Source organism: Columba livia, chromosome 2 (assembly GCF_036013475.1).
Source record: "Columba livia isolate bColLiv1 breed racing homer chromosome 2, bColLiv1.pat.W.v2, whole genome shotgun sequence".
Taxonomy (NCBI): domain Eukaryota; kingdom Metazoa; phylum Chordata; class Aves; order Columbiformes; family Columbidae; genus Columba; species Columba livia.
This window is the reverse complement of record NC_088603.1, coordinates 48,110,814-48,138,809: the sequence shown is the minus strand read 5'-3', so window position 1 is coordinate 48,138,809 and position 27,996 is coordinate 48,110,814. Positions and strand designations below refer to the sequence as shown.

Below are 27,996 nucleotides of genomic sequence, written 5' to 3'. Positions count from 1 at the left end.
CAATGATAGTTCGAAGCATTTTTCTTCCATTCATTTTTTAAGAAAAAGATTACTCTGTAAAAAACAGCATCTTTTTTATTGCAAATTGCACATGGTTACTGTGCTTGAAAAGCGTATGTAACATCTGCATGAGCGCTGACAAAAGTATTTCCTCTCTTATGCTGATCGATTTGTCTTCCAAATTTCTGTTTGGATCCCTGCAAATCATGGCACTGGTAGGATTTCCTCCTCCAGGGAAGAATTCCTCCTCCTTAAAAACAGAGCACAAAAAGATACTGTGCAAAGAAATTGCACATAATGCTCTTAAAAACAAAACAAGAAAAAACAGTTGTCTTTTTTTTAAACATGGCATTAAGCTAGCAATATTTGCTTTGGTTTTAATTCAACTGTCAAATTTCAAAGTTAGTCAACTGGAATTCCATATTTGGGCTGTAAACAACAACACTTACTCTTCGTGTTAGATTTTTGATGTTTTTGGCATTATCCACTGAAAAACAGAGAAGCCTGTTTGGTCCAATACATTTGGAGGACAGAGATTCAAAAGGTTGCAGCCAGGTTGTATTGAATTTCAGCACATGGATTCTTTATTCTAAAAAGGTCCTCTGTGGACTTTCTATGGTGGTGTGCTTTTTTGTTTGGTGGTGGTTGTATTATTATTATTATTGTTTTTAAATTTTGGTTGGTTAAGGTTTTGTGTATGTGTGTTTGTTTTGTGTGTTTGTTTTTTACTGTCTGAAGTGGATCTTGAAAATTGAGCTCTCTTTTCTATAGAAATTTACATAATTAATTGTGTTTGATATTTTAAGCAGATACTTCAGCAAGAAGTGTTGATCTTTTTGTGTGCATGTGTGTCTTTTTTTTAATTTTTAGAAGAAGCTTAATTTAGAACTAATGGCACAATACCTTGTCTTTTTCTGTCCTCTAATAGCAGATTTTGTAATGCATTTCAAATTTTGTAGGCCAATTGATTGTCATATTGTTGGCAGCGCTCCATGTAATCACAGAGAGCTAAATTCTGTACTTATGCTCCATGCAACAGTGATGAGGCCAATTATATTGGAGGGCACATGTGAGGAGAGAAGATCTCTCACATGGATTTCGTATTATTAGTTAAACTGGTGCTTTTTATTTAGATACAAAATTAAATCTATGCATTCAAAGCCAAATTCTATTCTGCCTTTGCATTAATTACAGTAGCTGATTGACGCATTAAAATTCCAGCTCTAGTTTTGTCCATCTCTAGTCAAAATAATCTGCTTTGCTCTGGAAGGCTAATGAGTAAAAAGAGGCAGCTGGAAACCTGAATTTTGAAACATAACTCTGCCCTCTGTCCCTATAAAACTGATTTTACATTGGTGTTACTTGCCTTCACGTACCTGAGAATATTTGTCACAGGGCCCCTGTGGGTTCTATAGCTTTCTCAATACATGCGCCCTATTGAATGATGACCATGAGTTGGTGACCACTATTTGCCATTCATCTACATAATAATCCAGTGTCCAAGTGGCCCTAAGTGCAGCAAGGTAGTGATAACTATTCTTGGAATGTTTTCATAACGACCTTCTGAATAAGATACCTTCTAAAACAGAACTTGCAATAGAGAATCAAATTTTCTCATATTATCAATTTTTGAGGCTTAAGTTGACTTTTACAGATGGTACCACCTCCACCTGAATCCTTTTTATTTAAGCTTTTTATATATAAAGATATAACCTTATCCAGCTGCACAGGCAAAACATGACACCACTTTTCCTTTGCATTACAGAATTCTATGGTGAATGGTGCTGATAACTATATCCACCATCTACACAGAAACTGTAGCAAGAATTTGCTCTCTGTGGTCCAAGTACTTGTGTTTTAATGGAAATAGTATAAAAGTTCAGATTAATTTGCATATCTGTTTTGGAGCAATTTAATCATCACGTGTTCCACAGGTGATCCACAGTAGCTGGAAGTAATTTGCCATTTCTATTTGAGAAGTGGATTCTGTTTAGTGGCTTAATGTAGGTTTAAGCATGGTGTAGTGTGTATCCTTTATATATACTATATAAAGTATAATTCCTTTAGTGGTATCGTTAATTCTCTTTCCAAAGACACTACATATATAAAAGTTAAAGGAAGTAGTCAAACATCCCTGATGGAGGATATCTTTCTTCTCATCCAAGCACTAAACAGAAAAAGCTGTTGTAAATTTTGCTGAAGTGAAGGTGGCTTACTTCCCATTCTTGATTAATATAAACACTCCAATTTTTTTGTTTTTTTCTGCACTATGTCTTATTACCCTTCTTGAACTTCAGCATTCTAGGTCATTGCAGCGAGTCTCAGTGAAGGACGTACCAACCTGTCTTATTACCTGGAGAAACAACTCTTCTGATCTCTTTTTTATTTCAAAATTATTTCCAGAAGAAAGGCATTGTCCTTTCAACTCATCAATATCAACAGCGGAGCTTCAGCATTAATGTCTCTTGTCTCGGGAGACCTGCTCCTGTGTTCACTTAACCAAATGAAAATCCTCAAGTATTACACTTGGATGACGGTTTTAGGACTGAGCTTTAAATGAAGCATAATACAAAATGATTTTTAAATGTGTTCTTTAAACAAAATATTTATGTTTTCCTCTAGCAGATAGACTGTACAGGGTTGTGGTCCAAAGCTGCTGCAAGATAATTAAGTTAAATGAAAAATCTTGCAAGCAGACCTTTCTGGTGTGCTGGGGCAGGGATGTGTCACAAATAGCACTGTCTAGGATGACGGTGTGTTTCGATGAAGGGGGATGACGATAATCAGAATTACAAGTAGTAGCAGATCATATCACAGAATTTGGTCACTTAAGGATTTTACTATTCCTATTTAAAAAATAAATCATTGTAATATATAGAATATTTGAGGATGAGAAGTGAGTCAGAAGGACAAAACTGGACATTAGTGCTGAAAATCCTAACTTTTCAGTCACCTTGATTTTTTTTAGTTCAACTTAAAACAGTTTCTGATGAAGAAAAAGGAAGTAGTTGAACTTTAAACAGGCGTGTCATATTGAAAGAGAATACAAATACATAAAGAATTTACGGCTTTAGAGCTCTCTTTTGCGTATACAGTGTATACCATTTCGCTGAAGAAATGTCATGTGGGTCAATGTATTCAGCCTGTGCAAAATGGGCACGACAGCATGAGTCCTTTTTGCTTTGTGCTTATTGTTACAGACACAGGGAGTGTAACTGCTCATTGGGAGCCCAGGAATTCTTAACTAGAAAAGAGTGTACAAGTCTCCTTCAAACTTTGACCACCTAATGGACCTAATTTGTTTCTCATAACAGAACAGTCACCAAGGTTGCTTTTTATTTTTCCTGATTTTATTAAGGCACAGAAATCTGGCACAGGAGGGGACACGCAGGCTGCTGAAGACCTTCTGCTTATCAATAAACCCCTGACGGACCTAATTAGTCTGCTTATTCAGCTGGTGAGAATTTGCTTGTTTGTAAGCCTGTTGGAATGTTTCTGAAGTTTGAATTATTCAACTGAATGTAACATCTTAGAACTCTACTTGCTAGTTTTTTTATTGTTTATAAGCTCCCACCTAGTACGAAGGATTCTAATAATTTTTAAGAAATTATAGAATGCAGAGTAAGTCTATGTCAAGCATAGAAGTGAGACGAGGGTCAAGCTCAAGATGCTCAGTAGGGATACATAGCTATAGTCAAATTTTAGTCCTTTAGAATGGACTTGCGATCAATGCAGAGGGAAAGGGTGATATTCAGTTTGAAAATAACAAGTACTGCCACCCTTAGAGAAGTCAGTAAACTTAGTTTGCAGTTAGGGAGGATGGAAAATTATTTTATTGATTTTGAGCCTTCTGAGTTTTTCTCAAGGGTTTAGTTTTGTTTTAACACGATCCCGAGGGATTTAAGAGTGGGAATGGTCCCTGGTGACCTGTAAGTATCTATACAGTCTGTCTGTTTAAAGTCAATCTGTTCCAGTGTTTTACGAGGTGTCACAACTGCATTGAATCTCCACAGAGGGCTCCATTGTGGCCCTGACGCATCCCATCAGCTCAGCCTCCATCATACTGTGCTAGAGGTTTGTCTTGGCTTGATAATAACTTGTAGTAGAGGAATGCTTCATTAACACGGCATGTGAGAATTTCCATGTGGCGTTATCATACTGTCCTGTCCAGGTTATTTCACTTAAAAGCATTTTTAGATCCACTGTCTTTTCTATTGGCCCTGGACTTTTTTGTTTTTCATCAAAATATAAGTTTTCAGATGTGTTCTCATATGAATACCTGTGGCCTTTTTACTATCTTTAGCACTGTCTGTCATCTTCTATTTTGGGGAACAGTGTGATTAGATGTTTGTTAATTTTTGGTATTGTACTTGTTGCTAAGTCCTCCTTTGATGGATTTATCTTAACCAGCCATTGACAAAGGCTTTTGGAAACATTCACGGAATGACCTAAACCAAAGTGACTGAATTTCAACTATATAATACTTCATCTTTATCAATTATTTTAATTTATTTTCTATTATTTTTTTTAGTCACTATATATGATAACTAGTAAGATATGAAGAGATGCAAAGGTTCCTTTAAAGTAAAATTAGACATAAATTTAAATTCCATTAACTCTCTAAAGAATGGAAAATTAGAGGCCAAGCTTTACTCAGCCTGTACCACCTGGAAGTTTTTTATAGCTTTTTAATTAAAGGATAAGATAATTGTACAGTTAGCAAGTACTGATTAGATTCTGACTTGCCATTGTATTTCAAAAGTATGGTTGCAAATTACTGCTAGGTTTTGCTTTGTTCTATGTTTCTATAAATTCTCGTATTTTCAAAATGCTTCTTTAAAATCTACTGATTTTAACATACAGCTAAAGAGTAAAGACCACTAGTGCTACTTCTTTTTGTTTGGTTGGTTTTGGTTTTAAGTTTTGTTAAAAATTTTGTAAAAGTGAGAGATTTTCTCTTGTAATGTGTATATGGTGTTCTTTACACACATGTGCTTGGTTGGATAGATGGATATTATTTCAGCTGGGTTTGTTAAATTTTATATCCTTTGCCCATTAGTGTATTAAACATTTCCTGTTAATGTTGGAAAAGTTTGAAAAATGAAATAATAATGTTAACATTTAGGATCCACTTGTTTAAAATGTTTTATGTGTTTATCTCTTTAAATAAGACCAGATTCTTTGTGAAGTGTAGTGGGTGTCTCAAGATGTATATGCTCCCTGCCCCTCAAAAAGACTCAGGCCTACATAAGCTTAAGTTCTCTGGAACTGCCAACTGTGATTTTCTGGATTTGTTGAGCTTCATGGCTACATAGTCCTTTTGAGGCATTCAGTTCTTTGTGAACTTTTCTGGAGATAATGGAGGTCTTAAATTCTGAACAAACCACCACTTTAAGCTATTTAAGATACTGTTTTCTCTGGTTTGAAATTTATACTTTCTTATATCGCTTTGAATAATTGCTTTCCCTCATTGATATGTATATCCCACAAGTAGATTATTTTTCCCTGTCCCTTGACTCATCTATTTATTTATTTTCCTCATGTTCTACATATTTATCTCTCTTAATAATCCCTCAAAAATCAATCTGATTTAAACTTGAAAATGTTAAAAAGTTAGAATCACTTTTTCCTTTTTGTAATTGCGATTTAGTCTATCAATTAGGGCACAGCAAAGCAAGAGTAGGAAACCCAGATTGCATGTAAATGAAACTTCAGGGGTTTTAAGAATGAGAAAGAAGAAATAATTACAAGTTCTGTCATGCAGAAAACACTGCAAATATGGAGAATTCAGTGTTTAATCCCACTATCAACCTGCCTTTAATTGATCAATAATAGCAAAATTGAGCATTTAGTCTTCTGCTTAGCAGCCTTGTGTTTAAAAGTTAATTACGCTTAGATTTTTGCGTAATGTTTCTCCACCTGAATATAAATGTAAATTGATTACTATACTGAAATTTCCAGCGATTATAGAAGATATAAAAGACCTTCTACTTTTTGATGTACCATTCTACTAAAAACCAATATTAATGTTTACTTACTTTTGAAATCCCTTCAATGTGGATTTTCAGAAACTTTCAGAAACCTTGCCAATACCTCTGAAAAGGAGTTTCATTTCCCTGTAGATCCTAGATTTAGATCCTAGGTGTAGGTCTTCTAGTCCTTTCTGCAGCCTGTCAGTGTGCTGGGAGAGAACTTGTCTTCTGATGATAGGCCTCTTCATTATAGTATTACTAGTGCAGTTGGTTATTGTGCTCTGTATATTACTGTTGAAAGAGCAGTTAATCATGTGCAAATATGAGGACAAATATGAAGCCTCAGTGCACATGGATGAATGAGAGGATCTCCTCTAGGTCCTTTCTGTCTCTGCATTGCACTGGTTGTACAGCTGTGCCCGGCTTTGGCTTCAGAGCTGTGAAGGTATTTGCTGATGAATAAGGATAATGACTGCACAAGAATGATAACCCTGTAGACTGTAGAATTCTAATTTCACATTTCTTAGGAATACAGACAGTTGTGCAGCCAGAGTGGAAAGACATCTGTTTGTTTCATGGATTGTATAATGTATTGTTGTTACTGTATTTGAAAAGTTATCTGTGAATTATATTTGAAGAATTCTCTTCCACAGAGCCACCCTAAAAAACAACAAACAAAACCACAACACCACACAAACAAACAAACCTTAACAAAAACACATCAGAGGAAATAAGAATATATTGTCACAAGCCAAGAATTTCAGGATGGGAATTTAGTTTCTCAGCAATTAGCCTGGAGTCAAACTAACTAAAAATATATTGTTCTTAAAAACATCTTCCATTAAGTAGGAGGATTATGATTTTGCCCTAAGACAGAATATAATATTTTCTTTCATTTAGAACCATGCATATTTACTGATAAGAATATCATAGTAAAGTTAACAGATTTAATAACAATATTTTGCTTTTACATTTTGTTTAATATTGGCAAAATCGTCTTCCCTATAGTTCCCAATGATACTTCCTTTACAGCACATTCTGTAATCACATTACTGATCTAATGAACATCTCTCTGTTACTGTAATAAACTCTCTCGGTGTATAACCTCATTAATGCACTGAAGTAGTGTCCTCTCTGGGTAATCCACACAGTTTCATTGTAGCTTTAAAATTCGATGCTGTAACAACTCCAGCGGTGTGAAAACTGCCACTTCAGCTCAACTGATCACACGTTTCTTGCAGTGGTTTGCAATTCATGAACACACTGCAACTCGGTTCGAAATGAAGGCATTTTTGACAACAGACTGCAGCAATATAGATGTGTAATAACAAGAAACTTCCTGCTCTTCACCACATTAACCTTGAAGTACACAGAGCAGGTTCCATCTAGAAAGGAAGAGAAGCAGAATTTTATGTTATGAGCCTGTTTACACAAGATTATAACATGGACATAAATATTAAGGAAAAAGTAATGCACAATCTTCATTGACCAAAAGTCTATTTTAAAATTTTGAAGTGAAAAATATATCTAGATTTCTGAGTTAGAGAATGGCAGACTTTAGCTGTTCAGTAATTTATTTTAAGGTGCTGGATTTTCTTCAAGCTATATACTAGCCCAGAATATTAACACCTGCAAGAAGAGGGAGTACTAATGTTTCTACCTTGCTCAAGACCTGAATCCATAATCCCCTCTAAGGCTGATAAAGCAAAAATAATTAAAGGCCGCTGGAGACTTTTCCTGTAATTATGAAATAATAAGGGCCAGATATTTTCTTAGAGTTAGAACTCGAGTTCTTCATGGGTTTCTCCTGCCCTGAAAGGACAAAAACTTAAGTAGCTGCTGTTATGAAAAGCTATAAATGCATTTCAAAGACTTGAAATGTATTTCTTCATCTCAAATGTAATTGTTATGATTAGAAAAATAGTCAGAACACTGTTCCAACTGATTAAGAGGTGATCCATCCATCTATATTCATTGTCTAGAAACATGATTCTAGCTTTGCTGTTCTTATTAGACATGAGATACTATTTACTTGAAAGCTGGATTTTCATTCTTTGGTTTTCTGTATTTACAGATATTATATTGTCATTGCTTTTGTTCACAAAAATAATTTTCTTCAGTCGTCTAATCTTTGTAACTGTTAATGGAAGTGCTAACAGTGACTGGCAGCCATTGTTAAATTTCAGGTTACCAACTTACGACTTTTGACATCTAAATCACTACTTGTCAGTAGTGAAACAGCAAAACAGTGAGAGTAATAGAGAAAAATGCTGATGCAGACATATTTAAATAGCAACATTGCTGAGAGTTCCCCTTCCACCTTAATTATTGATTGGTTAGACTGTAAGGTGATCATTCTCATTCCCTCCAGAGTAAATATGGTCTTTCCTATTTTCAGCTTGTTTTCCTATTAATCCAAGACCTATGCTGTTATTGTTTTATGCTGCAATTTTCCAGGATGACAGCAACTTTCTCCCCAAACTCTAGATAGCACTGAAACTCAAACAGAAGAGCAGAAGAGCCTGAAGTACGACAGGCAATGAAGGGCTTGATTGGCATTTGTCATTGAATGGTGCCATGGCTGGCAAGTACTGTGAACCCTGGACTGATACTGGTGGTTAGGTTTGGAGGGTGGTCACTGACAGCTTGATATCCTGTGAAGAGCAAGCTTATCTGATGTCAAGACATATTGGATGGAGAGATTCGGGGTCTTCCTTTTACTTGTTGAGGGGACAAAGAACAACAGCAAGAGTGATAAAAGGTTGGGCATGTGAGGAGGAGATAAGAAAAGCCATTGACCCAAGCCTAGCTACTTCATCTACATCATCTCACTACCTGAGGACTCCTGCTGAAGACAGCTTGCCTTGGGAATAATGCTGACAGCCTGGACGTGCTCCTTGGCTATCTTGAAAGTCATGTGCCCTCCTTGTGTCAGGCAGAACTTCAAAGGATGTGGTGCTTTATGTATTTCTTCACACAAGGTTGTTGTAGGGACAGTACTCTGCAGAGACTGATGCCTTTCCGTTCCTATGATATTTAGGGAATATCTTAGAAAAACAGTCTCACTTCCAAGTATGCCTGTTGTGGTTACTGATGACATATGGGATTTTGTGCTTATGGAGCCCAGGGAACTGGCCTCCGCTGCAATGCCAGGGCAAGGACATATCCAAATGTTCACTGAGTTTTTTCATTTTTGGTTAGCCCACAAACAACATTTGCAAATTGAATATAGTTATTGTACTGTGTTTTTCTTCAGGAAGTGGTTGATATACCTGTCTACACGGATCTAGTAACAATGTAAGTTAGAGTGCTGCTTTTAAAAGGGGTGAGAGAGGTACATTATAGTTTAATTTTTCCTTTATCTAATAGCATTTTTTTTTCAGAGAGGGAAATACAAGTTGTCTCAAAGCCCCTGGTGAGATCAGTGGATTTTCTTTTTTTATTTGATGAGGATTGAAGGTATAAATGTAACTGTAAAGCTTGTTACTGTTTGTAGCTTTTCCTCTTTTTTAGCCTTGCTATTTATGTTGATGATGTTATTAGATAATTCTAGATGTTGGAAAGGAAACGGTCAAACAGGTAGCATTTAATTTGGAATGACGAAAAAGCATATAGCAAAACTGTGGAAGAAATAGCTGCACTGGTCCTGTCACTTGCATAGCATTAGGTCAAATAGAATGTGATATGTCTTGGGGCTATGTATTCAGGGCTTACATCTCAGTTCAGTCTGTTTTAAACAGCCAGCTCTATGAAGCTAATGGAAAACAGGATTGTATTTGCATACATATCCCTGGGGAACTGCTTCTTGAATATTTAAGGAGTATATGTCTGATAATATGTTCCAAGATTACTTTAAAGTAACTGGGTTTTTCTTAAACTGAAAAAAACTTCAGAAGTTCATACTGCACATTAAATAAGTAATCATTCTTGAAATGGTTGGGCGTATTATATAAATGGTTGGACAGATGATATAAATTGTTTCCTTTTTTATTGTCAGTAAGGATAGTCTATTAACTGTACTTTAATCTAGATTTGTGTTTAAATAGTATTTTTGGAATTAAAAAACTGACTAGGAGTGATGAGGTGCTTTTATACTTCTATACCTTATTGGTTAAGACCACCACTGGTTTACTTTGTTCAGTTCATAAGCTGTAAGGCCAGAAAAGGCTATTGTAATAATTTAGTCTAGTATCTTATATAACACAGACATAGGACTTTGCTAAATTAATTCCTTGTTATAGTAAAGGATTTTGTTATTGGTTTAGAAAAAATATTTTTATGATCTCTATGTGATGGAGCACCTGTCTCAGTCCTAAGAAAGATGTTTCAGTGGTTACTCACTCTTATGAAAGAAAAAAAGAAAGAAAAAATGAAATGAAAGTATTATTTTCCTTCTAATTTGAATTGCTTTATCTAAAGTTTTGAGCTATCGTCTCTTTTCAGTCCTTCTTCAGGTAAAGGAGGTAACCTATCCTCAGCCTGCTTTTTCTCACATGTAACCGAGAGAATGTGATCAAGTGCCCTTTAACCCTCCCTTTGATAAGCTGTAGACATTGAATTCCTTCAGACTTTTGCTGTTATGTTTTCCAGTCTGTCGTCCTCTTGCCTGTTCCCAAGAAACCTCTATGATTTTTTTTCACTTGCTTTCATGACCTGTCGGCACTAAAACCAGGTGTTGTGTTCCTGTTGTTGTTCAACAGTGTCAAATACAAGCACAACATAATACCTGTACATTATTTCCAGACTGTACTTTCAAGAAAGATAAAAATAATTTTGATAGCTGTGTCATACTACCTGAAGCTCATTTAAAGGTGATTATTAGCCATGGTTCCAAATCTTTTCCATAATTTTGCTTCCCAGGAAAGAGTTTTTCCATCCCATGGTTAGGGCCTGCTCCAGCGTCTGTTCTTCAAAGGTGTGCAGAAAATCTGGAATTCAGGAAAATATTTAAAATCTGAAAAATGTACATCCCAATGTGACCACCTAAAATCCATTAAATAGCTAGATAGCCTTTACCTAAACCAGAAGCCATAGGCTTAATGTAGAAATAATTAAATGAAGTCGTATGGCGTCCATTATGTAGATTAGACATGATGGCTGTAATAATACTTTCTGCTATTACTGCTTCTATTTAAAGCAAAATATACTGCCTGAAAATAACAGAGTTGGGAGCAACATTTTCAGAGCTTTTATGATGTTGCTGTTTGATAGAATTGTAGTGGAAGCATTGTTACTCTGCTGCTTAAGAGCAGATATATTTTACTTGTGTTTTCACCACTTTATTAGGCTCAGTTTAATGGAATTTTGAGTCAATCAACTAGAAATCATTATTTCCTGGCACAATGCAAATGTTAATGCTCTTCCAAATTGCCACTGATACACACTTTTTCTGAAATTCGAATTTGATTTTTGTTTTTTCATTTTTAGCTTCCCAGTGAAGATACTGATATATTTGAGAGTGCCTCACAGTGCTTATCATTGCTGGTTCAGCTGTATGGAGGGAGCAGTCAGGAGTGTATGTCTCCAGAAAACATGGACAGCTTTGCTGAAGTACTGAAGTCCAAAAAAGATCCACGAAAACTGAAGCTTTTGTTGAGAATTATAAAGAGATTGGTGAGTTGGCTGCTAAACATTTTTGAAGTCCGTATGTTTCTTTTATATCACTGGATAATTTTGGGGGTGTTTTTTAGCTCCTAAAGTAAAACAAAGTATAAAAGAATTTTGAAAACAAAATATGTGAAGTTAAATTTCATGTCTTTGAATTTCTGGTAACTTCTCTGGAAGAATCTTTTATGGAATGATTGCTGGATTTCTCCTATTTCAGTTAATCATTCAGCTATTTCGACAACTGTTTTTTATATATTTGTTTAGTACTTCAGCTTTATGAAGCATTGGAACAATTTTCTGAATGCCTTCTGAAAGAACTAACCTTGTAGCATTAAATAGCTGTTCAGAAACAGTACTTGATTTCACGGTAAATAAAATGCCATTTTGTACTTGAAATAGGTTTATGCGTAGAGTGGTGACTCCTGGTTCTCACTGAGCGACAGGGACCACTTCTGCTGGAGTGGCTGTAATGCAGAGTGCCAGTCAGTGGGTATTAGTTTGGTGATGTTGTTGATGGGAAGGGGTTTCAATACTGTTGTGCTTTCACATGGCGACATGACAGCAGTCCTGTGTCTTTCCAGTCGCTTAGGTGGAAAACCTTCTGTATCTGTGACATTCTCTCAGATAATAGTATGTTTTTTATCTTGAAGTATCTTGGTAAGAAGCTTTGCCTGCATTGTCACCTTGCATTGGTTGATTACTTCACCCTTTATTCTTCCAGAGCAGGAGTTTTCAATTAAAAGAGGGTGACTTCTCCCATGTAAGAGGCAGAAGACACTTGAATTTTGCAAGCGCAGCTCTCGCTATTAGAGTAAGGCCATAATCAATGGCAGCAGGAATCATCCTACTTTCGGAGTTAAGATGAAGCAACTCTTTTTGTAGAGCAGAGATGTCAAAATAACTTTTAGTGGGGGCCACATCAGCCTGGCAGTTGCCTTCAAAGGGCCAAATGTGATTTTAGGACTGTATGAATACCACCAGGCTGACGTGGTCCCTGCTGAAAATTAGTTTGACACCGCTGTTGTAGAGCTTTTAGAGCTGTTCCTGTCCTCTTTCTCCTTCCTGCTGTATTTACACCACAGGAAAGTAAATGCCGTACCCCTCTTCCCAGTTTTGCTCTGTCCTATCTCTCACTGAAAGATGCATGAATATATAAGAATAAAATTGAAATTATGTTTAAAATTGATAATCTATCTAATTCTTGACATCCTCTCAGGTATCACTCCATTATTTTTCATGCTGTTCCTGAAAAGAGAATTCTAGGAATGTTTTTTTAAAGACAGTTCTTATTGATTTTTCGCTCGCACCTGTGCTTCTCTTTCTCTGTAATTGCTGTGCTGCGTACTTCTGGTTTTTGCTCTTCCCCAAAAGCAATAAAAGAAGTGACAAAGTGTGAGGAAAGGAAAGAAAATCAAGGCTGCAATATACATACCTAGATTATTTGATTTTAGCATAGCTACAGACTTGTTTCCTTTCCCTCCATTTTAAAGACTATGGATCAAAATTTGACCTAGCGTGCTGGATATTTAACACAGAAGCTTCTGTTGATTATCTTAAGAGAAGAAAGCTACGCCATCACCTTTTGAATCTTGCAAGTTCCTGTACTTTGAGATCTCTCCTTAGTATACCAGTGATACTGGTACTTGTTATTTATAATATCAGGCATAGATTTTCTGTAATTATTTTAATGAGATCACAGGATTTCTTTTGAAAGTAGGGTTCATAGATAATTTGACAGATTATTTAATAAATCTCACATTATTTCTCTAAACCTTAAAAAGTCGTGTTCAGAGGAGATTATTATCTTGTCAAAATTGTCATACTCACAAAAGACATTGAAATATAATCATATCTATTTAAGAAGAATTCAGCCCACATCAACTATTCATACTGAATTTTGAAACCTAGAGCAGCATGTGGTTTTGGTTTGGTTTGGTTTTTTTAATAGCTGAGCAATATTTGAATACAGGGATCATTAAGCACACCAATTTCTATTCTTGCCTATCAATGCTTGTACAAAGCATCTTTTTGATCTGCGGTCATATGAACTTGGTTGTTGCAGGCACAGGTATTGCTTATGTAAGACAGGACTATACAAAAATAATTCAATGTGTTTATGCTATAACTGGCTTTATAACATGTGTTTCTGGAAATAATGAAAAGACATAGCAGTGTGACTAGCTTCATCTTTGTCCAAGTGTTTCATATGACTCCAGTGAGCCAATGGAGACAGGTGCCTCAATTTCAGTCTTCAGTTTAAAGCATATCACAGAATTTGTTGACATACAAGATGAGTTTAGCTTGATGAAACGGAAATGTATATCTATGTGTTGTTTTATTTTAGTAGTATTCATTCATTAAGTTTTGTCTCCAGTAGTTGGAGGAGGGCATATAGACCAGGCTGGGAGGAGAGTGGAATATCCTCATACAGACTTATTAATGGAATTGCCGTGAAAAGCCCCTTTTAAAAGCTCATTAAGAGTAAAAACCAGAAAAAAAATGCTTTGCACTAATTTTTGTAACTGTGTAGGTGAGGATCATTTAAAAGCTTTAAAGGCATAGCATTAGCTGTCTGTCTTGGCTTTTGTTTGTTTGTTTTGTTTTATAATCACCTCTTAGCATTCAAAGCTTTTGGTTCTGTCAGGCCCAAGTTAATCAATTTTTTTTTCAAGTATATTCCATCACTGGCGTTGATATAATGGATAGAAACTGAATAAGGTTACTGGATTGAAGAAACAGGGTTTGGTGGTTTGGGGTTTTTCCCCTTCAGCCCTTTTACTCTCTTGTTCTGGTTGCTTCACCTTATGTTAGACAATATTGCTATTCAGATATTCTTCATCTTTTTTAGCAGCATTTGTGTCACCAATCAGTGACATCAGAGGCGTGATCTTGTACTATTCTTTGGTTCTGGGAGCCTCTCCTGCCACCTTTTATGGAAATCACTATCTTCTCACTTCATCTTTTCTGTGAAGACATAGTGCATCTTGTCACAGTCCAGTAAATCATCTAGATTAAAGTATTTCTTTGTGAAGTGGAGGAAATTTTCATTTGGGAAGCAAACAGTTCGATTTTTGCCTGCTTTACTGAGAAGTTTTTAATTTCTCTTTTCCCTAGAGGTAAAAATGTATCTGCCATCTCAATACACCATCTAATATGTAAGGTAAAGTCACGTGATTATCACCAGAATTTTTATTGAACTGACCAATATATCCAGCACGCGCGTAATCACTGTCAAATTACATCTGAGTACTGACAAATAAATGTTTCTGCTTTCAAAACAAGAGGAGACTCTTTTTATTTCATCTAGCAACAAGGAAAAATTCCTCTGAGAAATGTGAATAAGCATCAGGCTTTAACAGGCAAATTTGCACTCACCATGGAGGGTGAATTTTTGTTCCGTGACTTTTACCTTAAGTACTTGTCAGAAAATATATTGGAATGCCACCCAAATCACACTTTTTTTTTTTTTTCCTTCTGATACCTTTCAAGAACCTCATTTTCACTAATGTTCATATCTTAACTGTCAAAAAGTTTTCCATACCTTATTTGTGAGAAGCTAAGACATTTAGGATGTTGTCTGCGTGTTAGATACTCTGGAGGATACATGTAAGGATTTCTCAGGTTGTATTAGGTTGCATAGTAAAGATGTTAAGACTAGAATGACAATACTTGAGCTGTGGCAAAATTCCATAAGTTTCATTAATTTAATTGTAGGACTGTTGAAACACTAATTCGCTCTCCTTTGGGCCACAGCTCCAGCTGTTTGGGCCACAGCTCCAGCATCACTGTGCACCTGCAGGCAGACTTACTATCCTGTTTACAGTGAACCAAAGCCTGGGGAGCCACTGTTCACTATATCTAAAATATCATTCAAGTTGTGTCCCTAAGTATTTCTGTCACACGGATTAGTAACAATATCATCAAGTTTTATGCAGAGGTGTGTTGAGTTCACATCTTTTGAACTGACAGTTGTGTGTTTGTATATTAAAATATATGTATTTTTACTGTGATAGTTCCCTGGCTAAGTCCTTGTTATATTAGTCACTGATTGTGTGTTATGAGGAAAGGCATTTAGAGCTTGAAGAGATACACAGTCCAGGTAGGACAAATGTTTTATTTAGGGCAGCAATTCTGCAATCCCTCTCGAAGCTGAACGTCTTGCTGGAGATTTGCTCCTCAATAGATTCCTGCAAGTATGTCTGCAGGGAGCTTCCCTCAAAGAAGCTGAAGCAGAATCCTGACAGATTTTCAGATAGTATCAGCTTCAAGGATTCAGCGCCACAAGGAGGTGCTTGTGCAGCAATTCCCAGCAGAATCTGCCTTCCCAGAGCCTTACAAAGCTGCCAGAACCTGTTGTATGTCCTGCCGAGAGAGCACAGCGCTCTGGAATTGGCTCAGTTAGCTGGAGAAAAACATCTTATGCGTCTTTCTCCTAACCTGACTCTTTTAAGCATGCCTTTAATTAATTTCATTAATTACTAAGGCAATCCGTAATATTCCATTGCTCTAAGGAATAACATTATAACAGGGATACTTGTTAGACTGTGAATATAATAGTTACTTATGGGTTACTGACATGTATGGGTATACTCACTATAAATGCACACGTTGTTATGTATGTTCTCCTTAAATTACATATATTTTAAAAATCTGCTGACTCTTGTATGAACAATTTATACCCTTCATTAGTATTAGTCTTTTATTTTCAAGTTGTTACCAAGCCTGCATCCCTTCTTTATAGACCATGTTTTGTTGGCTTCAATCTAATAGAGCAATGGCCTGGGGTAGGATGAGGCATTTCATTAGATACAAACAACTTAATATCACCCTCCAAGAAAAAAAGCTAATCAGCATTAAGATACATTATGCAGATCATAAACAGCATTAGTTTCTCAAAATGCTTAGAAGCAAATACATGGGAAGCGTAATGCCTCTTCACCCTTCCTGACATGCGGTGGAGCTCCCTCTGTTTGCACACTCAGACAGGCCTTTGCTTTGGGGTTTTTAATGAAATTGGAGAGAGTCTGCAGAGATGAGCGCTGGGGAGGCCTTCGGGGCCTGCAGTGACATAGCAGCCATCCGCCATGGCACTCAGAGCCTTGTCGTACCCTGACATGGAGGAAGAAAATCGGGCAACACGGGAACCTCTCTCCTCCTCCTCCATTCTGGGTTTTAACCTAGTCCCAAAGTAAGCTTTTCAGTGTAGCTTTTTGAGTTTGCATATGGTTTGACTGCAATGCAGTCTAATGACTCTCCTTTAAACAAAACAAAACAAAACATTACAGTGTCCCTGATGGATATTAGCAGTCAGCAGGGATATTTGTGAGTTGGAATTGCTGGGCCAAGCCCTTCCCTTTGGTCAAGAAGCAATATATTGAGTTTACAGCGAAGGGTTCGGAAAAGCTGGTTTAATTTACTCAGAAGATGAATGCAGCTAATCATGACTACTCTAATATAATTAAACCAACCATTAAACAATGATTTAAATAGAGCTAGTATTATATAATTTAAACAAATTCAGCATTTGGTGGGCACGGTTTTCTTGCAGTGCAGCCGCTTTGCTGCACTTTGTTGTTTATTGAACAGACGATTAAGCCAATATTGATTAATTTCTCTCAGTAATTTAGATATATTTTTAAAATATCACTTAATCTGTATTTTGAACGTTTTTCCCCCCATTTTGTAACATCACATACATTATACTTCGATTTTGAAACCATGGTGGAAGATTTCTTTTTTTTTTTGAAGCTTAAGTAAAGCATTTTCAGTAGCACTAAGAAGGAAATAATTTAATCAATGAGAAAGTGCAATTGTTGAATAGTCAAAACTTAATAATATACCAGGTTCTACTCAGACATTCTATGAGCAGTACCAAGTCCTAAAATATGGATTATTTAGTTTATAATTGTTTACTTGATATTAAGAATATCATAGCTTTTCAAAAAGCATTTTTCTAAAGTACTGTATGAAAACTCTATTTGTATGTCTAGTAATACTTAGCATAACAAAATGCGACATGGATATTGTAGTTGATTTTTATTTCAGATCCTGTCACATTGTTTGTAGTACTATACATGGTTAATTTTAACATCACTAATTACATTCTGTGTTTCGAAGTCCAGGATACAAATTTTCACTGCATATGTTCAATAAGACTTTCAGTTTTTCATCTGAAATGGTTAGATACTGTTTCGGCTTAGAGGCATGTGCATGTTAATGACCTGTGTACCTGGTTTATGTAGCTTGTGAAGGGCTAAATTCAGGCTCATTTATAATTTGTGCAACTCATGCAGTGTTTTCAGGATGCTGAGAATTACAATATGGTGACAGTGTCCTTGGCTTTATTTTTTTTTTGCATTTGTATCCTATGGTTTCCACTGATGAAGATGAAAGAATATTTTGGTATTTAGATTTACACACTTGGTTAGGGCAGTGAGAGAATTTTGATAGGTCTTCTCTGTTTCTGATTAGACCTCCTCTTCACTTACCTCTTTGAATTTTACAATATCCATCTTTCAGTTGCCAGAATTCTTAAGTGCAGCATTCTGAACTTGTATACTGATGGGGTTTCTTCCAGTACTTATCCTTCTGTCTCATGAAATTAAACAGGATAAGTATCCATGGGTAAGTCTCAGTCACTGATGCAGTCCCTGGAATTCTTATCCTCCCTTGTCTTGTCACTTTTGATGCTGTCCAGAAGTTCTGTGGCCGATACCAGATCACAGAAAACTTTGCTGTTTTTTGACCCAAAGCACTAGATGGTACAGGAATGTTTTGCTTATTTCTTCTCATAGAAAGGCAAATATTTAAATCTTGATAAGATTGTGCAGGCTTATAGGATTGCTTATTTCTGGCTGGATCAGCACGCTCTTCTGCTGTGTGAGTTTTGTACTTCTCTGACTACACTTGCTTCAAATTCAATTTACGTGGTATAGCTTGTATCCCTGTGTAGTGTAACCATAAACACAGTGTGTTTTCTTTTTGTATGTGAGGTATTCTTAACTCAAAGTGTCAAGAAATTCTGAATAACTGTGAGAATTAAAATTTTATTTTAATTGAATCTGGGTTTTTTTAGCTGATCACTGTACTCCGCAAGCCTGTTCTACTAAAAATACTAGGTTTCACGTAACCTGTGGTAAAATTAGAACATTAAATAGTGATGCAAAAAGTCAGATGATGAGGAATTTTTGATACGATTAACTTAACATTTTGGAGGGTATACAACAGTTTTTATAGTTTGGAAGCTTTTGATTAATGAAATATTAATTGGGACTTCCAACTTTTCATGTGATTTAGTTCCCACATTTTGCAGCTGGTGATATGTCTGGAATATCCATGGTTATCTTAATCTAGAAGTGCTGTTTTGTTTTATACATTTACACCTCTGCAATGCCTAATTTGCTGTCAGTGTTTTTACTCTAACTGTGAAGTGCTTTCTCCATATCAAAGAGAGCACACTACCCTTCCTCTGGTATTTCCACCACATAGACAAACACCTGCTTTGCTAGCAAATCATATAGTGAGTTCTCCCATTCCCAACCCAGAAGTTCAAACAGAGGGCTATTTTAATGTCTTTCCTTCATTTCTCTTTAGTGTTTGTCTGATGCTGACAACTTTCTAATACACAGCTGGATGGCTCCTGTTTTTGCTGCTTCCTACTTTGTCCTAGCAGCTTTGTGTTTAATATTACTTGCCAGCCCTTATAAGCTACTGCGATGCTTAATGTTTACAAAATATTTCAGGTCCTTAGATAGGAGTAGTAAACATTAACAATATTTTTCTAAGAGGATCTACCAACACTAGTCAAATGGGATTAAATTGTTAAAAATATTTTCTCAGCTTGAGCATTGATACCAGGTTGCATATATTTCTTGGGTCTGTAACATTAATAGCAGTGTATGAGCAGTAGTTGCTGCTTTCATTATTATTGTAACTGAATTGCATTAGTGCTTGTAGACCAGGACCTCATTGTGGTAAACTCACTGCAAACAAAGTAAAAAGGCATTTCTTGCTCCCAAGAACAATCCAACTTGTTTCCTGTCTTCAAAATAAGCTGAAGGTATTGCCTGAAAGGGACTCTTCCAAATAGGAAATAATTCAATTTGAAGATGACCATCCTGTCTATAATGGATCCTTGGGCAGTGTTCAGTTCTGTGCAAGCAGGAATGGGAATTTGACTAGTTGCTCCTGATTAATAATACAAAAGTATCTTCATTTTATTCCTAACTTCAATTGTTATGGTCACAGGAGTATTTAAAAATCCTTGGTGTTCATGTAGTCTTCATATAAGGCCATTTCCAGAAACTAAAAGAGCTTTAAAAGATTTTGTTTCCCATGTTGGAAATGAGATACAGGTACACGTGGAAAACAGGTTTCCTGTGACTTTTTGTAAACTCATATTGCAAACCGTTCAACAAAACCTCCCTTTTTTATTACGTCTATTCTTTTAAACTCAGTCTCCTTGCTGACAAGTTTACTGAGGGTGAAATAGTCCATTACGTTTCAATGTGTAAGCAAAATTTTAACTACCATGTACCAGGAGGAAATCTAATGTACGAATCAGATTCCTGGCTGGAAAGGAGTGGTCCTTCCCATGGCGTGTAAATCACCTAGTACTGGACAGCCAGACTAAAAGGCCTTGGTGCATTGTCTATGTTAATCCTCAGTGCTCCCTTATTTTACTTGCCAATGTTTCTATATATAGATTTTTTAAATGTATTTCTAGTTCTGCACTTTAATCTGGCATCTGTGTTTCACTTTGTCTAGATCCTTACCCTCTTCATTGTATAAGACTGGAGCACTGCTGATAAGCAGGTGTTTTCAAAAATCTTGCCATGAGCAAATCTGCAAACAGAGCTTGATTTAATAGCAAATGTGTGGATACAGTTAAACGGGGAATGTAGTTGGAGTGCTTGAAGGGGTATATTGAAGAGGAAGACAGTCCTTGGCCATCAAGCAGTGCAGGTGGGACTCTGAGGCACATAACTTAAGCAATGGAGACAAATATATTGATAGGGCATTTCGTATGTGGGCTGTCTGTCAGATGGAAGTTGTGAGTAAAATTATGACATAGATACAACAAAAGTATGCTCATTGTAGTAAAGAGACCGAGCAATCTGACTATATGAAGCAAAAGGAAGGCAGTGTTTAAAGAGTTAGAACTTATTGGAAAGATCAAAGGTGAAAATTATTTTAGAAGCATCAGTCTAAGCATAAATGCAGTGAAAGAAAGCAAAACACTTGAACTTTTTTCCCTGGTTATCTCATACATCTAATGGTTGGTTGACGTACTCATTAACAGTAAGTGCATAGTTCTGAAGTTGCCCAACAGAGGGCCCATGCTAATCCCTGGCAATGGTAACTGTATCTGGGCTTCATGAGTATGAAGCTGCACAGCTTCAAATGAGTCCATGATTCACATAGGTGTTTTGAAACAAGGTTATGTTTAAAAATAGCATTTGTGTGCATTGAGGTTAGACTTTCAGTAGATTTCTACAGTAACTGATCCCCCCCCCCCCCCCCAATTCAAACTGTGATGCAATCCAGGATCTCCAGTGTTGAAACCTCAACATTTTAAATTATGAAGACGCTACTCGTTAAACATTTATAAAGTGCCCAGTGCTGTCACTTCTTTATACTACTAAAATGTAATGTTTTTATATGAACATCATTATAAATTTATAACAAATTTAATTTGTAGTGATGCAGTGTTCTATGGACTGTGAATTAGTGTCCTAAATTTCATACAGCAGATGCTTTCTCCTGGATGCGATGCCTGGTTGATGAGTTTATATGATGCAGCATAAGAATGTCTCAGAATTTGCATGCCAGCTCTCCTCTGCTTATCCAGCTTGGTTTTTTAGACATTTCAGAGGGCATTTTGAGAGCAGTGGAGTTGACATACAATCCTCAGTCTAGTTAAAAGCAGATGATTACCTAAATCCTTTAATATTAATAGAAGAGTACTTTTCTGCTAAGATGTAGTAGTCATTTAGAAATGGATCAATAGATGCATGTAATTTTATAGTATCAAATAGCTTCAATTATTATTATTATTTTTTTTTTTAAGGATATAGTGGTGTACTTAATTGCAAGAGACCTGTTGCAGAGCATAACTCTAGTATGCATTGAAAAGTCAAGATGGTATGTTCCGTAGTGCATAATATTGTACTTAGTGGATGAAAAATCTCTTCTTTACCTTGGTAAGGGTAATAAATAGGCTTATTGCATATTAGAATTGCATCTGAAGAAGATAGTTGATGTCAAAACCTGCTACTACCTTTGCTAAACAAAACGTGTGTAAAAATCTGCCATGTATACATGATGTGAGGTGTAAGGTATGTGTACTAAACATTGGGGTCCATGGACTAATAATTTAACAAATTACATTATTTGTAACTGTAATGTACTATTATCCCATTTCATCACTGATCAAAACAAAATAATCAAGGCAGAATACCTTGTGCTTTTTCTATTATCTTAATACCTGATTGCTTCCTCTGTGGCTTTTCATGCAAAGTGCCATCATTTCCAGGAAAGTGTTGGCTCGGGACTCCCTACCTGTCCTCCAGGTAGAGGTTTTCCCTGCAGTGTCTTGGGGACACATAAATGCAGGGTTTTCCAGGGGAGCCTGGGCCCAGTGCTGCTGGCCCTGAGTGCCGGAGCTGAAAAGCTCTGCAGAACTTACTGGCAAAGTACCATTTAGTAAGCCTTAACGTTTTAACTAAGACCCCTCGGTGAGTAGGTGTGTGTTCCTTATTCTGATTAAAGCGAAAAGTCTAGACAAAGCAGATTGGAGTTAAAAAACAAAACCAAATTAATCTTTTACAATCAAATAATTCCCTTGGAAATGAGTATATTAACACATTCTCATACTACTACTTTTCTTCGAAGTGTTACCAGTATTTAAATATTATAAAAGGTATTTTTTATCATACTTGATAAAGTAAGAGGTTTACATAAAGCATAAAAGGCATCTTTGTTTATAAGGATCAGGGCCCTCTCTTGTAGTTTTAAACCATTAGTACAGTTTATATATTTGCAATATAAATGGGGGTATACTTACATATTTATTTTTAAAGTCTATAACTATAAGATGGCTAAGATTAATTTGTACCCCATGTAGCTCTCAGATGTGTGTGGCCTCGACTCTGCTAATATAGCAATATTTCTTTTAGCTTGGTGAGGAAAATTATTATTGCTGAAAAGCAAATTGCAGCCGTCATTGAAAGATTTAAATAATATGCCTTTGGGATTGCTCGAGTGGACTTTTGCTCCACTGAGGAGCTCTGATGACATCAGAGAGATGCTCATGCAATTTATTCATGTAATTGTAGTTCCAAGATGGAATATATATTACATTTTGAAGGTGATGCTATTTAATAATGAATGATTTTATAGAGTCCTCTAGTGTCTATATTGCCATAACTATTGTATTTGTTAGGATCCTTTTCTCAAAATGTCTATTTTACTTTACATTTCTAACTCTACTTATATGTTTTTGATTCTTGTCTCCCGAACCAGATGCTTCCAATTTTTCTTGAAGCTTTTTTTTTTTTTTAAAAAATGAAGCTGAAAGCTTTATGGGAATTGATATTGAAATGTGGAGAAGCAAGAATATTAAAATGCCTACTCTCATCTTACATTTTGACCACTGCAGGTTTCAGCAAGATTCTTTTCCCCTTCTTGCAACTTTGCACTTCAGTTTTGCGTAACTATTTATGATATCAAGAGTACATAATTACATTAGCATACTGTTATGTTCTTGTGTATATAAGGTTATTAGGCTTATATACTGTTCTGTAATCCTTTAGAATATTCTCATTAAATTATAATTTGTCTTACTTTTTAGTGTTTCCTTCTACATAATGGCTAAAAGTTTCTAAAATGACTAGGGTTTAAAATACTGTAATTTTCCAAATTTAGTTGCAGAGATTCCAAAGGGTATCTAATTTCCTGAAAGTACTGATTACTTACTCCTGCATATCAAGCCTACAAAAAGTTTCTCTGGTTTAACATCCCAAATCATTAGGTACTTAAAGTTTTAGCAAAAATTATTTCTCTTACAAGGGCTTTGAAAGAAGAGACCAAAGAATAGACTGGGGAGCAGAAATTCTATAGGATACTAAGTATTTTGGTTTAACAATTTAAATTCTGTTTAAGTTCTTTCAGTTGTACATTTCAAGAAAATGAAATGTAGTGAAATAGGAGACTAAAGTATGTGGGAAGCCTAGTAGTCTTCCTATAAGCAAAGCTAGCACCAGTAGGTTTTTTGTTTTTAAAGCTTGTATTGTGCCTTTATCCTCCCTCCCTTTTTAAAAAACTATTTAAAATGGGAGATGAACCTAGTAATGATGTAATCAAGCTTTTGACCCACAAAGTTCAAATGGCTTTGAAATAAGGCAAACCAAAATCGTTTGTCTCTACCAGAAAATAGTAACAGCCAAACGTCAATCTGCCAAGATTGTTTTATTCAGCTCTTGACTAATACCTTGTAGAATACTTCAAGAACTTAAAAAATGGTGATACTTTTAATTGAACTTGGACGAGAAAGTAGACTGCAAATGCAATTGCTCTGACAGTGATTAAATGACTCTGGAATATCTGGGAGTAAGGCAAGGTGCAGAGGACAGTGGTGAGATGTGGACTGGAATACGAAAGGAGCAGCACTGACTACTGCTGCATATGTGTACGTGAGAAAGAAATAATGATGCCTGGAAACTATTAGAGACGAGAAATACAAAGCAGCGATCAATGCTATCTCAATACCATGTCAGTGCTGCAATTCTGAATTTGTGTGATTCCCAAATAATGTGAAACGTAGTAGATTTTAAGGCTACTGAGGGCACTGATTTTGGTGTGATATGAATCCTGTGTTCCACTCTGTACAGCCTGTCCCCTCTCTGCTGTTTTGGTCCGTGTCCCCACCCAGCTGGATCAGAGCTGGTTTTCTGTTTTATAATGTCCATAGAGAGGAATGTGATCCAGTGAAATTGTGCCCATTCAGGAAGACTGTACAGAGACAGAGGGGGCACCAAAACCACCATGTATGGTAAATGTCATCATTGTATCAGGTCTTGTAGGGACATTGAGAAAGACATTGAGGTACTGGAATGAGTTCAGCGAAGGGAAATGAAGCTTGGTGAAGAAGAACAAGCCTGATGAGGAGCAGCTGAGGAAACTGGGGCTGTTTAGCCTGGAGAAAAGGAGGCTGAGGGGAGACCTTCTCACTCTCTACAACTGCGTGAAAGGAGGTTGTAGCATGGAGGCTGCTGGTCTCTTCTTCCAAGGAGCAAGTGATAGGATGAGAGGAAATGGTCTCAAGTTGTGCCAAGGGAGGTTCAGAATGGATAGGAAAAATTTCTTCATGGAAAGAATTGTCAGTCACAGGAAGAGGCTGCCCAGGGAAGTGCTTGGGTCACCATCCCTGGAGGTGTTTAAAAGACATATAGATGAGGTTCTTAGGGACATGGTTTAATGCAAGTGTTAGGTTAACAGTTGGACTTGATGGTCTTGAGGGTCTCTCCCAACCTAAATGATTCTGTGGTTTTCTAGCCACAATCACATTATTAGTGAGAATACAGAAGTTCTGGCAACCTTACTTCACAGAATCACAGAATGGTTGGGGTTGGAAGGGACCTCTGGACATCATCTAGTCTAGCCCACCTGCTAAAGCAGGTTCACCCAGCGCAGATCACACAGGAATGTATCCGGGCAGGTCTTGAATGTTTCCAGAGAAAGAGACTCCACAGCTTCTCTGGGCAGCCTGTTCCCATGCTCTGGCACCCTCAAAGTGAAGAAGTTTCTCCTCATATTCAGAAGGAACCTCCTTTGCTTCAGTCTGTGCCCATTGCCTCTCATCCTATCACTGGGCACCACTGAAAGGAGTCTGGTCCCGTCCTCTTGACACCCACCCTTGAGATATTTATAAACATTGATGAGATCCCCTCTCATCCTTCTCTTCTCCAGGTTGGACAGACCCAGCTCTCTCAGTCTCTCCTCATAAGAAAGATGCTCCAGACCCCTAATCATCTTTGTAGCCCTTCACTGGACTCCCTCCAGTAATTCCTTATCCTTCTTAAACTGGGGAGCCCAGAACTGGACGCAGTACTCCAGATGCGGCCTCACCAAGGCAGAATAGAGGTGGAAGACAACCTCCCTCGACCTGCTGGTCACACTCTTCTTAATGCAACCCAGGATACCATTGGCCTTCTTGACCACAAGGGCACATTGTTGACTCATGGTCAGCCTGTTGTCGACCAGAACTCCCAAGTCCTTCTCTACTTGAACTGCCATGCAAAAGATTCAATAATATTCTATTTTGTTTATCATGCTAATGTCATGTGAGATGCAAACACTATTACTCAGCAACTTATTTAAAAGAAAACTAAGAGAGTGTTCATGTTTTAAAGAGAAAATCAATGAACATACATGAAACAGCTGGATAAGTGTTGGCACCGCACTAATAAAGCAGCTATAGGTGCAGTAATCTCTGCATGCCCCATTCCTCCAGCAACCCTGTTGCTCTGCAAGGCAGCCAGTGCAAACGCTCTCACCCACGCTGTGTGCTTATGGGTTCCTCCACACAGTTCTTCCAGTCACACCTGATGCCACTCTTGCTGTATAGAAAGTATGTATTTCCAGTCTAAAGGCCACCACAAAATACAAACATCACCTTTGTGTCTCAAGCTGTATGTTTACAGGCTGCTCAGCGCAGCTTTGATTTTGACTGGAGGCGTAAGACATGTAACTAGAAGGATTAATCAGACAAAAAGAGTGAAAAATGAGTTTGTAGCACTTGAGTGGTTCAAATGGCCCTTTATTCTTAATTGTTCCCTGGACAATCATTCCTTTAGATGCTGTATCTTATCATTAGCCAAAGCTAAAATAACTTTGTCAGACTAGTACGAATTATTTCAGACCAAACAAATGTTTCCTGATGCCAACTGTAGATCAAAGGGCATAATAGAAGGGGAACCTGTTGCTCATATGTAATTTCATATTTCCAGATATTAGAAAGACTGGCCCATAAATTCCGTGATGGTTCTGGAATTCCACATTTTGGCTTTCAGGTCACCAATACAACAATCCTGATGAAAAATTGAAGGAAACAGGTTATATATCTCTTACATAATTAGTGCATTGCTAGATTAATGCTTAAAATATTGAGATGTCTTATGAGGGAGTTGTCACGGCTTTAATACAGAAATAGAAAAATCAAATAAAGAAAAATATAATATTTTCTGCCACTCAAATGGCTTGCAAAGCTCATTATTTTAGTGTTATTTTCCTGACATCTTTTCACTAAAACCATGTGATTGAAAATAGAGGGATAATTAGCATTAGCCCATTTATGAGAAACCGCTAGTGACAGAAACTTATTCATTGCTGTGTACAATTAAAATATGATGTGAACACAGGAGAATTTACATTAAAACAAGATTGCAGCTTGTCAGCAGTTTCTTTGTTCAGCTGTGTGTTTATTAGGCTACAGCTGCTCACCTACTTTTATATGACTTTATAATAATAGTAGCAGTGTCTTCATTACTGGACCTAAACCAGTTTGATTACACAACATGGAAAGGAAAAAATGTATCTGATATAATCTTTGTTAAAGAACTAGATCTGGAAGTAAGATTATATACCAAAGGGGGAAAAAAAGACCTTCCTGTCTCATCTTTTTATTGGTTTTGGGAGGATTTTTTATTCCTTACATAAGTGTTGTTTATGCATAGCACCTAAGGTGATTTATGTAGATAATTTTGCTGTTTTATTTGCATGACTTCAGTGCATCTACAAATAACTTGAGACCTGTTCAGGAAAAAAAAAAAACAACAAACCACCACACACGTGCATTTTTTCCTAATTCTGTGATTTTTGCAGTGTAACAGTTGGTCTTAGTTTATGTATTGAAGGATCTTTGAAACTCATAGTCCTGTTATTAAGGGGATCAGCTTCTTTATGTTCCTTGGCGTAGATACACTGTGGGGGGAGGTCACAGTGAAATACCCACACTATTTTTGAGCTCCTATGTCTGGATGGGGTAGTATTTCAGAGCCTACACAGAGGAAAGCAGAAGCTTCCTCTTTCACTAGTGTTCTGCTGAAGTGCAACATCCTGAAGGAAAACAAGGCAAGATTCAGGACCCTTATTTTGCTCTGGCCTAGAGATATAATCGAGCATAGAGAAGCCATCAGCAAGTCCCAATAAGAAGAGGCAAAAGAAAGTTCTGGGAACCTCCCTGGAGCTTTCTAAACAGAAAGGTTTTGTGCTTTTGGAAGTAAAATAGGCCCATCGTGTCTTCAGTGTGCCTAGGGGACATAGCACCACTATTAACTTGAGCTAAGATGGTTCTCATTGTTCTACAAAACAGTCAGAGAAGATATACTAGTTCTATTAATTTCATATATATATATAT

General features: G+C 36.7%; 1 protein-coding gene across 10 annotated transcripts in view; it reads left to right on the top strand.

Annotated features, from left to right (window-relative positions):
- ULK4 (unc-51 like kinase 4) overlaps positions 1 to 27,996 on the top strand; it is a 240,114-nt gene that overhangs the window by 171,000 nt on the left and 41,118 nt on the right. For 9 of the 10 annotated variants that reach the window (XM_065051789.1, XM_065051784.1, XM_065051781.1 and 6 more), the window contains 2 exons: positions 3,359 to 3,457; positions 11,400 to 11,585. In XM_065051789.1, the coding sequence (XP_064907861.1) occupies positions 3,359 to 3,457; positions 11,400 to 11,585 (285 nt within the window). The remainder of the gene's footprint in view (positions 1 to 3,358; positions 3,458 to 11,399; positions 11,586 to 27,996) is intronic. The other variant, XM_065051786.1, reaches the window with a different exon arrangement.